The sequence below is a fragment of the Oncorhynchus masou genome, chromosome 16 (assembly GCF_036934945.1).
Source record: "Oncorhynchus masou masou isolate Uvic2021 chromosome 16, UVic_Omas_1.1, whole genome shotgun sequence".
Taxonomy (NCBI): Eukaryota; Metazoa; Chordata; class Actinopteri; order Salmoniformes; family Salmonidae; genus Oncorhynchus; species Oncorhynchus masou.
Window position 1 is genome coordinate 29,431,085 of NC_088227.1, and position 13,960 is coordinate 29,445,044.

Sequence of the window (13,960 nt, forward strand, 5' to 3'; positions counted from 1 at the left end):
CACCAAGGTAACGTTTGTTTGTTGTGTGGTACACATTCAACACTTCCTGATATTCACATTCCCGTGTTTTTGTTTGTTTTAATGCTAGGTCCTCCTGTCCTGCACTCACAGGCTGTAGGTGTGTGTGTGTGTGTGTGTGTGTGTGTGTGTGTGTGTGTGTGTGTGTGTGTGTGTGTGTGTGTTTTCCTTGTGTATGTGTCTCCTCGCCTACGTGTGTGTTCTCCTTCACGTGTGTGTGTGTTACTTCTTTACACATGAATTATGGATGCTGTTTATCTTGTTCCATAAGCCATGTGTGCTAGCTAGGTAATGGAGGGTGTGTAATGTCCTTGGATGTCAAATAAAACATCTGATTGATGAGGCTGCTCTCTTATTAAAATGCTTCTGTCTTCTCGCAGGACCCGTTTCTGTTTGAGCCCAACTGTCTGGTCAAAGTGGACGAGTTTGGCTTCTTCATCACGTGGAAGAGCGACGGAAAGGTACAGTCTCACAACCAGAGCCATGAATATAAACGTCTCTGGTCTCAACCTCTCACTCAATGCAGAGCCCTGTCTTAGTGTTCTGAGTGTATTCATAGAGAGAAAGACAGAAAGTGGAATAGAATGGAGTTTATTCAGAGAGAGAAAGACAGAAAGTGGAATAGAATGGAGTTTATTCAGAGAAACAAAGGACAGTGGAATAGAATGGAGTTTATTCAGAGAGAGAAACATAGAAAGTGGAATAGAATGGAGTTTATTCAGAGAGAGCAAGAAACACAGTGGAATAGAATGGAGTTTATTCAGAGAGAGCAAGAAACACAGCGGAATAGAATGGAGTTTTCAGAGAGAGAAAGAAAGACAGTGGAATAGAATGGAGTTTATTCAGAGAAAGAAAGACAGTGGAATAGAATGTTGTTTTTTCAGAGAGAGAAAGGACAGTGGAATAGAATGGAGTTTATTCAGAGAGAGAAAGAAAGACAGTGGAATAGAATGGAGTTTATTCAGAGAGAGACAGAAGGACAGTGGAATAGAATGTGGTTTATTCAGAGAGAGAAAGAAGGACAGTGGAATAGAATGGAGTTTATTCAGAGAGAATGACAGTGGAATAGAATGGAGTTTATTCAGAGAGAGAAAGAAGGACAGTGGAATAGAATGGAGTTTATTCAGAGAGAGAAAGAAGGACAGTGGAATAGAATGGAGTTTATTCAGAGAAAGAAAGACAGTGGAATAGAATGTTGTTTTTTCAGAGAGAGAAAGGACAGTGGAATAGAATGGAGTTTATTCAGAGAGAGAAAGAAAGACAGTGGAATAGAATGGAGTTTATTCAGAGAGAGACAGAAGGACAGTGGAATAGAATGTGGTTTATTCAGAGAGAGAAAGAAGGACAGTGGAATAGAATGGAGTTTATTCAGAGAGAATGACAGTGGAATAGAATGGAGTTTATTCAGAGAGAGAAAGAAGGACAGTGGAATAGAATGGAGTTTATTCAGAGAGAGAAAGAAGGACAGTGGAATAGAATGGAGTTTATTCAGAGAGAGAAAGAAAGACAGTGGTATGGAATGGAGTTTATTCAGAGAGAGAAGGACAGTGGAATAGAATGGAGTTTATTCAGAGAAAGAAAGACAGTGGAATAGATTGGAGCCATTGAGAGGGCTGTGTGAAATGAACCCTCCCTATAGAGGAGATATAGGCCCATATCCTCACTGACAGTTATCCTTGCTAACTACAGCATTTATCACCACTTATAAGGCAGTGGTAGCCAATACCCTACTCCTGGCGAGTTAGATACTGGGTGTGCGGGCTTTTGTTCTAGCCCTGCTCTAGCACACCTGCGTCTTCCAATTAGGAGGGTTGGCTACTGATGGTTTAAGGTAATGCTGGTTGGAGAGGAAGCCCATTGTTATCCATCACACCATTGTGATTTAGCCGTTGTGTAAGAGGATAGCAATGTATAATAATACTGTATCTCTCTAAGGTACTGTATTTATCCATGCAACGTGGGGTGTGTCCTTGAGAACAGACATGTCTTGTCACTAGCTGTAGACAAAATGTCTATGGGACTTCTGGAAGTGACAGTCAGGTTGCTCCAGTAATCAGACAAAGCTAGGGGAGGTGGGGTCGGAGTATGTCTGTTTTATTTGGCATTGACGAGATCTCTATTTTCTCTATCTCCCTCTCTCTCTCTCTCTCCCTTCATCTGTTTCTCTCTCTACAGGAGGGCCAGGTTCTAGAATGTTCTCTGATCAACAGTATTCGAGTCGGAGCCGTTCCAAGGGTGAGATTATGGAAACACAATTTCACCCCTTTCTATCTCTACCTCTATACCCACCCTCCCTCCCTCTATCCCATCCTCCCTCCCTCTATCCCATCCTCCCTCCCTCTATCCCATCCTCCCTCCCTCTATACCCACCCTCCCTCCCTCTATACCCACCCTCCCTCCCTCTATCCCACCCACCCTCCCTCCCTCTATACCCACCCTCCCTCCCTCTATCCCATCCTCCCTCCCTCCCTCCCTCTATCCCACCCTCCCTCCCTCTATCCCACCCTCCCTCTATCCCACCCTCCCTCTATCCTACCCTCCCTCCCTCCCTCTATCCCACCCTCCCTCACTCTATCCCACCCTCACTCTATCCCACCCTCCCTCCCTCTATCCCACCCTCCCTCCCTCTATCCCACCCTCCCTCACTCTATCCCACCCTCCCTCTATCCCACCCTCCCTCTATCCTACCCTCCCTCCCTCCCTCTATCCCACCCTCCCTCACTCTATCCCACCCTCCCTCTATCCCACCCTCCCTCCCTCTATCCCACCCTCCCTCACTCTATCCCACCCTCCCTCTATCAAACCCTCCCTCCCTCTATCCCACCCTCCCTCCCTCTATCCCACCCTCCCTCCCTCTATCCCACCCTCCCTCCCTCTATCCCACCCTCCCTCCCTCTATCCCATCCACCCTCCCTCCCTCTATCCCATCCACCCTCCCTCCCTCTATCCCATCCACCCCCTCCCTCTAACCCATCCACCCTCCCTCCCTCTACCCCACCCTCCCTCCCTCCCTCTATCCCATCCACCCCTCCCTCTATCCCAGCCTCCCTCTATCCCACCCTCCCTCCCTCTATCCCATCCACCCTCCCTCCCTCTATCCCACCCTCCCTCTATCCCAGCCTCCCCTCCCTCCCTCTATCCCACCCTCCCTCCCTCTATCCCATCCACCCTCCCTCCCTCTATCCCATCCACCCTCCCTCCCTCTATCCCATCCTCCCTCCCTCCCTCTATCCCATCCTCCCTCCCTCCCTCTATCCCATCCACCCTCCCTCCCTCTATCCCATCCACCCTCCCTCCCTCTATCCCACCCTCCCTCCCTCTAACCCATCCACCCTCCCTCCCTCTACCCCACCCTCCCTCCCTCTATCCCATCCACCCCTCCCTCTATCCCAGCCTCCCTCCCTCCCTCTATCCCACCCTCCCTCCCTCTATCCCAGCCTCCCTCCCTCCCTCTATCCCACCCTCCCTCCCTCTATCCCATCCACCCTCCCTCCCTCTATCCCATCCACCCATCCTCCCTCTATCCCACCCTCCCTCCCTCTATCCCATCCACCCTCCCTCCCTCTATCCCATCCACCCTCCCTCCCTCTATCCCATCCACCCATCCTCCCTCTATCCCACCCTCCCTCCCTCTATCCCATCCACCCTCCCTCCCTCTATCCCATCCTCCCTCCCTCTATCCCACCCTCTATCCATCCTCCATCCATCCTCCCTCCCTCCCTCTATCCCATCCACCCTCCCTCCCTCTATCCCACCCTCCCTCCCTCTATCCCACCCTCTATCCATCCTCCATCCATCCTCCCTCCCTCCCTCCCTCTATCCCACCCACCCTCCCTCCCTCTATCCCACCCTCCCTCCCTCTATCCCATCCTCCCTCCCTCTATCCCACCTACCCTCCCTCTATCCCACCCTCCCTCTATCCCACCCTCCCTCCCTCTATCCCACCCTCCCTCCCTCTACCCCACCCTCCCTCCCTCTACCCCACCCTCCCTCCCTCTACCCCACCCTCCCTCCCTCTACCCCACCCTCCCTCCCTCTATCCCATCCACCCCTCCCTCTATCCCAGCCTCCCTCCCTCCCTCTATCCCAGCCTCCCTCCCTCCCTCTATCCCAGCCTCCCTCCCTCCCTCTATCCCACCCTCCCTCCCTCTATCCCATCCACCCTCCCTCCCTCTATCCCATCCACCCTCCCTCCCTCTATCCCATCCACCCTCCCTCCCTCTATCCCATCCACCCATCCTCCCTCTATCCCACCCTCCCTCCCTCTATCCCATCCACCCTCCCTCCCTCTATCCCATCCACCCTCCCTCCCTCTATCCCATCCACCCATCCTCCCTCTATCCCATCCACCCATCCTCCCTCTATCCCATCCACCCTCCCTCCCTCTATCCCATCCACCCATCCTCCCTCTATCCCACCCTCCCTCCCTCTATCCCATCCACCCTCCCTCCCTCTATCCCATCCTCCCTCCCTCTATCCCACCCTCTATCCATCCTCCATCCATCCTCCCTCCCTCCCTCTATCCCATCCACCCTCCCTCCCTCTATCCCACCCTCCCTCCCTCTATCCCACCCTCTATCCATCCTCCATCCATCCTCCCTCCCTCCCTCCCTCTATCCCACCCACCCTCCCTCCCTCTATCCCACCCTCCCTCCCTCTATCCCATCCTCCCTCCCTCTATCCCACCTACCCTCCCTCTATCCCACCCTCCCTCTATCCCACCCTCCCTCCCTCTATCCCACCCTCCCTCCCTCTATCCCATCCTCCCTCCCTCTATCCTACCCTCCCTCTATCCCATCCTCCCTCCCTCCCTCTATCCCATCCTCCCTCCCTCTATCCCACCTACCCTCCCTCTATCCCATCCTCCCTCCCTCCCTCTATCCCACCTACCCTCCCTCTATACCATCCTCCCTCCCTCCCTCTATCCCATCCACCCTCCCTCCCTCTATCCCACCCTCCCTCCCTCTATCCCACCTACCCTCCCTCTATCCCATCCTCCCTCCCTCTATCCCATCCTCCCTCCCTCCCTCTATCCCACCCTCCCTCCCTCCCTCTATCCCATCCTCCCTCCCTCTATCCCACCTACCCTCCCTCTATCCCATCCTCCCTCCCTCCCTCTATCCCACCTACCCTCCCTCTATCCCATCCTCCCTCCCTCCCTCTATCCCATCCACCCTCCCTCCCTCTATCCCATCCACCCTCCCTCCCTCTATCCCATCCACCCATCCTCCCGCTATCCCACCCTCCCTCCCTCTATCCCACCCTCCCTCCCTCTATCCCATCCACCCTCCCTCTATCCCATCCACCCTCCCTCCCTCTATCCCATCCTCCCTCCCTCTATCCCACCCTCTATCCATCCTCCATCCATCCTCCCTCCCTCCCTCTATCCCATCCACCCTCCCTCCCTCTATCCCACCCTCCCTCCCTCTATCCCACCCTCCCTCCCTCTATCCCACCCTCCCTCCCTCTATCCCACCCTCTATCCATCCTCCATCCATCCTCCCTCCCTCCCTCCCTCTATCCCACCCACCCTCCCTCCCTCTATCCCACCCTCCCTCCCACCCTCCCTCCCTCTATCCCATCCACCCTCCCTCCCTCTATCCCACCCTCCCTCTACCCCAGCCTCCCTCCCTCCCTCTATCCCACCCTCCCTCCCTCCCTCTATCCCAGCCTCCCTCCCTCCCTCTATCCCACCCTCCCTCCCTCTATCCCATCCACCCTCCCTCCCTCTATCCCATCCACCCTCCCTCCCTCTATCCCATCCTCCCTCCCTCCCTCTATCCCATCCTCCCTCCCTCCCTCTATCCCATCCACCCTCCCTCCCTCTATCCCATCCACCCTCCCTCCCTCTATCCCACCCTCCCTCCCTCTAACCCATCCACCCTCCCTCCCTCTACCCCACCCTCCCTCCCTCTATCCCATCCACCCCTCCCTCTATCCCAGCCTCCCTCCCTCCCTCTATCCCACCCTCCCTCCCTCTATCCCAGCCTCCCTCCCTCCCTCTATCTCACCCTCCCTCCCTCTATCCCATCCACCCTCCCTCCCTCTATCCCATCCACCCATCCTCCCTCTATCCCACCCTCCCTCCCTCTATCCCATCCACCCTCCCTCCCTCTATCCCATCCACCCTCCCTCCCTCTATCCCATCCACCCATCCTCCCTCTATCCCACCCTCCCTCCCTCTATCCCACCCTCTATCCATCCTCCATCCATCCTCCCTCCCTCCCTCTATCCCATCCACCCTCCCTCCCTCTATCCCACCCTCCCTCCCTCTATCCCACCCTCTATCCATCCTCCATCCATCCTCCCTCCCTCCCTCCCTCTATCCCACCCACCCTCCCTCCCTCTATCCCACCCCTCCCTCCCTCTATCCCATCCTCCCTCCCTCTATCCCACCTACCCTCCCTCTATCCCACCCCCTCCCTCTATCCCACCCTCCCTCCCTCTATCCCACCCTCCCTCCCTCTACCCCACCCTCCCTCCCTCTACCCCACCCTCCCTCCCTCTACCCCACCCTCCCTCCCTCTACCCCACCCTCCCTCCCTCTACCCCACCCTCCCTCCCTCTATCCCAGCCTCCCTCCCTCCCTCTATCCCAGCCTCCCTCCCTCCCTCTATCCCAGCCTCCCTCCCTCCCTCTATCCCACCCTCCCTCCCTCTATCCCATCCACCCTCCCTCCCTCTATCCCATCCACCCTCCCTCCCTCTATCCCATCCACCCTCCCTCCCTCTATCCCATCCACCCATCCTCCCTCTATCCCACCCTCCCTCCCTCTATCCCATCCACCCTCCCTCCCTCTATCCCATCCACCCTCCCTCCCTCTATCCCATCCACCCATCCTCCCTCTATCCCACCCTCCCTCCCTCTATCCCATCCACCCTCCCTCCCTCTATCCCATCCACCCATCCTCCCTCTATCCCACCCTCCCACCCTCTATCCCATCCACCCTCCCTCCCTCTATCCCATCCTCCCTCCCTCTATCCCACCCTCCCTCCCTCTATCCCATCCACCCTCCCTCCCTCTATCCCACCCTCCCTCCCTCTATCCCATCCACCCTCCCTCCCTCTATCCCACCCTCCCTCCCTCCCTCTATCCCACCCTCCCTCCCTCCCCTCTATCCCACCCTCCCTCCCTCCCCTCTATCCCAGCCTCCCTCCCTCCCTCTATCCCACCCTCCCTCCCTCTATCCCATCCACCCTCCCTCCCTCTATCCCATCCACCCTCCCTCCCTCTATCCCATCCTCCCTCCCTCCCTCTATCCCATCCTCCCTCCCTCCCTCTATCCCATCCACCCTCCCTCCCTCTATCCCATCCACCCTCCCTCCCTCTATCCCACCCTCCCTCCCTCTAACCCATCCACCCTCCCTCCCTCTACCCCACCCTCCCTCCCTCTATCCCATCCACCCCTCCCTCTATCCCAGCCTCCCTCCCTCCCTCTATCCCACCCTCCCTCCCTCTATCCCAGCCTCCCTCCCTCCCTCTATCCCACCCTCCCTCCCTCTATCCCATCCACCCTCCCTCCCTCTATCCCATCCTCCCTCCCTCTATCCCATCCTCCCTCCCTCTATCCCACCCTCTATCCATCCTCCATCCATCCTCCCTCCCTCCCTCTATCCCATCCACCCTCCCTCCCTCTATCCCACCCTCCCTCCCTCTATCCCATCCACCCTCCCTCCCTCTATCCCATCCTCCCTCCCTCTATCCCACCCTCTATCCATCCTCCATCCATCCTCCCTCCCTCCCTCTATCCCATCCACCCTCCCTCCCTCTATCCCACCCTCCCTCCCTCTATCCCATCCACCCTCCCTCCCTCTATCCCACCCTCCCTCTATCCCAGCCTCCCTCCCTCCCTCTATCCCACCCTCCCTCCCTCCCTCTATCCCAGCCTCCCTCCCTCCCTCTATCCCACCCTCCCTCCCTCTATCCCATCCACCCTCCCTCCCTCTATCCCATCCACCCTCCCTCCCTCTATCCCATCCTCCCTCCCTCCCTCTATCCCATCCTCCCTCCCTCCCTCCCTCTATCCCATCCACCCTCCCTCCCTCTATCCCATCCACCCTCCCTCCCTCTATCCCACCCTCCCTCCCTCTAACCCATCCACCCTCCCTCCCTCTATCCCATCCACCCTCCCTCCCTCTATCCCATCCACCCTCCCTCCCTCTATCCCACCCTCCCTCCCTCTAACCCATCCACCCTCCCTCCCTCTACCCCACCCTCCCTCCCTCTATCCCATCCACCCCTCCCTCTATCCCAGCCTCCCTCCCTCCCTCTATCCCACCCTCCCTCCCTCTATCCCAGCCTCCCTCCCTCCCTCTATCCCACCCTCCCTCCCTCTATCCCATCCACCCTCCCTCCCTCTATCCCATCCACCCATCCTCCCTCTATCCCACCCTCCCTCCCTCTATCCCATCCACCCTCCCTCCCTCTATCCCATCCACCCTCCCTCCCTCTATCCCATCCACCCATCCTCCCTCTATCCCACCCTCCCTCCCTCTATCCCATCCACCCTCCCTCCCTCTATCCCATCCTCCCTCCCTCTATCCCACCCTCTATCCATCCTCCATCCATCCTCCCTCCCTCCCTCTATCCCATCCACCCTCCCTCCCTCTATCCCACCCTCCCTCCCTCTATCCCACCCTCTATCCATCCTCCATCCATCCTCCCTCCCTCCCTCCCTCTATCCCACCCACCCTCCCTCTATTTACATTTACATTTAAGTCATTTAGCAGACGCTCTTATCCAGAGCGACTTACATCCCATCCTCCCTCCCTCTATCCCACCTACCCTCCCTCTATCCCACCCTCCCTCTATCCCACCCTCCCTCCCTCTATCCCACCCTCCCTCCCTCTACCCCACCCTCCCTCCCTCCCTCTACCCCACCCTCCCTCCCTCTACCCCACCCTCCCTCCCTCTACCCCACCCTCCCTCCCTCTATCCCATCCACCCCTCCCTCTATCCCAGCCTCCTCCCTCCCTCTATCCCAGCCTCCCTCCCTCCCTCTATCCCAGCCTCCCTCCCTCCCTCTATCCCACCCTCCCTCCCTCTATCCCATCCACCCTCCCTCCCTCTATCCCATCCACCCTCCCTCCCTCTATCCCATCCACCCTCCCTCCCTCTATCCCATCCACCCATCCTCCCTCTATCCCACCCTCCCTCCCTCTATCCCATCCACCCTCCCTCCCTCTATCCCATCCACCCTCCCTCCCTCTATCCCATCCACCCATCCTCCCTCTATCCCATCCACCCATCCTCCCTCTATCCCATCCACCCTCCCTCCCTCTATCCCATCCACCCATCCTCCCTCTATCCCACCCTCCCTCCCTCTATCCCATCCACCCTCCCTCCCTCTATCCCATCCTCCCTCCCTCTATCCCACCCTCTATCCATCCTCCATCCATCCTCCCTCCCTCCCTCTATCCCATCCACCCTCCCTCCCTCTATCCCACCCTCCCTCCCTCTATCCCACCCTCTATCCATCCTCCATCCATCCTCCCTCCCTCCCTCCCTCTATCCCACCCACCCTCCCTCCCTCTATCCCACCCTCCCTCCCTCTATCCCATCCTCCCTCCCTCTATCCCACCTACCCTCCCTCTATCCCACCCTCCCCCTCTATCCCACCCTCCCTCCCTCTATCCCACCCTCCCTCCCTCTATCCCATCCTCCCTCCCTCTATCCTACCCTCCCTCTATCCCATCCTCCCTCCCTCCCTCTATCCCATCCTCCCTCCCTCTATCCCACCTACCCTCCCTCTATCCCATCCTCCCTCCCTCCCTCTATCCCACCTACCCTCCCTCTATCCCATCCTCCCTCCCTCCCTCTATCCCATCCACCCTCCCTCCCTCTATCCCACCCTCCCTCCCTCTATCCCACCTACCCTCCCTCTATCCCATCCTCCCTCCCTCTATCCCACCTACCCTCCCTCTATCCCATCCTCCCTCCCTCCCTCTATCCCACCCACCCTCCCTCCCTCTATCCCATCCTCCCTCCCTCTATCCCACCTACCCTCCCTCTATCCCATCCTCCCTCCCTCCCTCTATCCCACCTACCCTCCCTCTATCCCATCCTCCCTCCCTCCCTCACTCTATCCCATCCACCCTCCCTCCCTCTATCCCATCCACCCTCCCTCCCTCTATCCCATCCACCCATCCTCCCGCTATCCCACCCTCCCTCCCTCTATCCCACCCTCCCTCCCTCTATCCCATCCACCCTCCCTCTATCCCATCCACCCTCCCTCCCTCTATCCCATCCTCCCTCCCTCTATCCCACCCTCTATCCATCCTCCATCCATCCTCCCTCCCTCCCTCTATCCCATCCACCCTCCCTCCCTCTATCCCACCCTCCCTCCCTCTATCCCACCCTCCCTCCCTCTATCCCACCCTCCCTCCCTCTATCCCACCCTCTATCCATCCTCCCTCCATCCTCCCTCCCTCCCTCCCTCTATCCCACCCTCCCTCCCACCCTCCCTCCCTCTATCCCATCCACCCTCCCTCCCTCTATCCCACCCTCCCTCTACCCCAGCCTCCCTCCCTCCCTCTATCCCACCCTCCCTCCCTCCCTCTATCCCAGCCTCCCTCCCTCCCTCTATCCCACCCTCCCTCCCTCTATCCCATCCACCCTCCCTCCCTCTATCCCATCCACCCTCCCTCCCTCTATCCCATCCTCCCTCCCTCCCTCTATCCCATCCTCCCTCCCTCCCTCTATCCCATCCACCCTCCCTCCCTCTATCCCATCCACCCTCCCTCCCTCTATCCCACCCTCCCTCCCTCTAACCCATCCACCCTCCCTCCCTCTACCCCACCCCTCCCTCCCTCTATCCCATCCACCCCTCCCTCTATCCCAGCCTCCCTCCCTCCCTCTATCCCACCCTCCCTCCCTCTATCCCAGCCTCCCTCCCTCCCTCTATCTCACCCTCCCTCCCTCTATCCCATCCACCCTCCCTCCCTCTATCCCATCCACCCATCCTCCCTCTATCCCACCCTCCCTCCCTCTATCCCATCCACCCTCCCTCCCTCTATCCCATCCACCCTCCCTCCCTCTATCCCATCCACCCATCCTCCCTCTATCCCACCCTCCCTCCCTCTATCCCACCCTCTATCCATCCTCCATCCATCCTCCCTCCCTCCCTCTATCCCATCCACCCTCCCTCCCTCTATCCCACCCTCCCTCCCTCTATCCATCCTCCATCCATCCTCCCTCCCTCCCTCCCTCTATCCCACCCACCCTCCCTCCCTCTATCCCACCCTCCCTCCCTCTATCCCATCCTCCCTCCCTCTATCCCACCTACCCTCCCTCTATCCCACCCTCCCTCTATCCCACCCTCCCTCCCTCTATCCCACCCTCCCTCCCTCTACCCCACCCTCCCTCCCTCTACCCCACCCTCCCTCCCTCTACCCCACCCTCCCTCCCTCTATCCCACCCTCCCTCCCTCTACCCCACCCTCCCTCCCTCTATCCCACCCTCCCTCCCTCTACCCCACCCTCCCTCCCTCTATCCCATCCACCCCTCCCTCTATCCCAGCCTCCCTCCCTCCCTCTATCCCAGCCTCCCTCCCTCCCTCTATCCCAGCCTCCCTCCCTCCCTCTATCCCACCCTCCCTCCCTCTATCCCATCCACCCTCCCTCCCTCTATCCCATCCACCCTCCCTCCCTCTATCCCATCCACCCTCCCTCCCTCTATCCCATCCACCCATCCTCCCTCTATCCCACCCTCCCTCCCTCTATCCCATCCACCCTCCCTCCCTCTATCCCATCCACCCTCCCTCCCTCTATCCCATCCACCCATCCTCCCTCTATCCCACCCTCCCTCCCTCTATCCCATCCACCCTCCCTCCCTCTATCCCATCCACCCATCCTCCCTCTATCCCACCCTCCCTCCCTCTATCCCATCCACCCTCCCTCCCTCTATCCCATCCTCCCTCCCTCTATCCCACCCTCTATCCATCCTCCATCCATCCTCCCTCCCTCTATCCCACCCTCCCTCCCTCTATCCCACCCTCTATCCATCCTCCATCCATCCTCCCTCCCTCCCTCCCTCTATCCCACCCACCCTCCCTCCCTCGATCCCACCCTCCCTCCCTCTATCCCATCCTCCCTCCCTCTATCCCACCTACCCTCCCTCTATCCCACCCTCCCTCTATCCCACCCTCCCTCCCTCTATCCCACCCTCCCTCCCTCTATCCCATCCTCCCTCCCTCTATCCTACCCTCCCTCTATCCCATCCTCCCTCCCTCCCTCTATCCCATCCTCCCTCCCTCTATCCCACCTACCCTCCCTCTATCCCATCCTCCCTCCCTCCCTCTATCCCACCTACCCTCCCTCTATCCCATCCTCCCTCCCTCCCTCTATCCCATCCACCCTCCCTCCCTCTATCCCACCCTCCCTCCCTCTATCCCACCTACCCTCCCTCTATCCCATCCTCCCTCACTCTATCCCACCTACCCTCCCTCTATCCCATCCTCCCTCCCTCCCTCTATCCCATCCTCCCTCCCTCTATCCCACCTACCCTCCCTCTATCCCATCCTCCCTCCCTCCCTCTATCCCACCTACCCTCCCTCTATCCCATCCTCCCTCCCTCCCTCTATCCCATCCACCCTCCCTCCCTCTATCCCATCCACCCTCCCTCCCTCTATCCCATCCACCCATCCTCCCGCTATCCCACCCTCCCTCCCTCCCTCTATCCCACCCTCCCTCCCTCTATCCCATCCACCCTCCCTCTATCCCATCCACCCTCCCTCCCTCTATCCCATCCTCCCTCCCTCTATCCCACCCTCTATCCATCCTCCATCCATCCTCACTCCCTCCCTCTATCCCACCCTCCCTCCCTCTATCCCACCCTCCCTCCCTCTATCCCACCCTCCCTCCCTCTATCCCACCCTCTAACCATCCTCCATCCATCCTCCCTCCCTCCCTCCCTCTATCCCACCCACCCTCCCTCCCTCTATCCCCACCTACCTCCCTACATCCCACCCTCCCTCCCTCTATCCCATCCTCCCTCCCTCTATCCCACCTACCCTCCCTCTATCCCATCCTCCCTCCCTCCCTCCCTCTATCCCATCCACCCTCCCTCCCTCTATCCCATCCACCCTCCCTCCCTCTATCCCATCCTCCCTCCCTCCCTCTATCCCATCCACTCTCCCTCCCTCTATCCCATCCTCCCTCCCTCCCTCCATCCATCCCTCTTTCAAACAACCTTCATGCCTTCCCACCCGCTCTTTTTTTACTCTCTACCTCTCCATCTTTCTCTCCATCTCCTCGACCTTACGACCCTACCATTCCAGCCTGAGGGCCAAGTCATAATAGGGGTGACGGTGACGTCACTAAGGGCAGCGGTACTTGAAGTGGCCAAGGCAACAGAACAGAGCGAACAGGACAGAGTTAGTCTGTTGAGCCACTGTTCCCACCACCGTTAATACACTATTGATCAGTAGTAGTAGTGAATACTAAAGGAAATGTTGGTGAAATACAGGTTACTGCTGCTCGTGGCCCTTCAGATCCTAGACCAAGTACATCTACATTCAGCAACATTAAATATTGAATACTTTAATGTTTATAACCTCCAGGTTTCTAGCTGTATTTAAAGCCTGTTATTTGACCTTGGATGATGTTTCTTACCTGGGATGGATACTGTAACAATTCCTCTAGAATATAGTTAGTTGACTCGATAGAAAAATGATTTCCAACAGACAAAACGCTATTCAGTACTCTTGGATTGAAAGCTGTGTATGTCAATGTCTAGGCTGTTATGTTTTGCTGAAAGACCTTTCTGCTTTCTTTAACCAGAAAGGATTTGTTGAAGATAGAGCCAACATTAACCACAGATTATTCTTTTCATGAACATCAGGGCTGAACACAGGCACACACACACACACACACACACACACACACACACACACACACACACACACACACAGCTATTCCCTCCATTAAATATTGACTGCCTCAGT

At 58.2% G+C, this 13,960-nt stretch overlaps 1 protein-coding gene across 4 annotated transcripts in view; it reads left to right on the forward strand.

Moving 5' to 3' along the window:
* Positions 1-13,960, forward strand: part of LOC135557797 (1-phosphatidylinositol 4,5-bisphosphate phosphodiesterase beta-4-like) — a 185,752-nt gene that overhangs the window by 99,936 nt on the left and 71,856 nt on the right. For all 4 annotated transcript variants that reach the window (XR_010458264.1, XM_064991420.1, XM_064991422.1 and 1 more), the window contains 2 exons: positions 399-479; positions 2,194-2,253. Coding sequence is in view for 3 of the 4 variants with exons in the window: in XM_064991420.1 (XP_064847492.1) it covers positions 399-479; positions 2,194-2,253 (141 nt within the window). In the remaining variant the exon portion in view is untranslated. The remainder of the gene's footprint in view (positions 1-398; positions 480-2,193; positions 2,254-13,960) is intronic.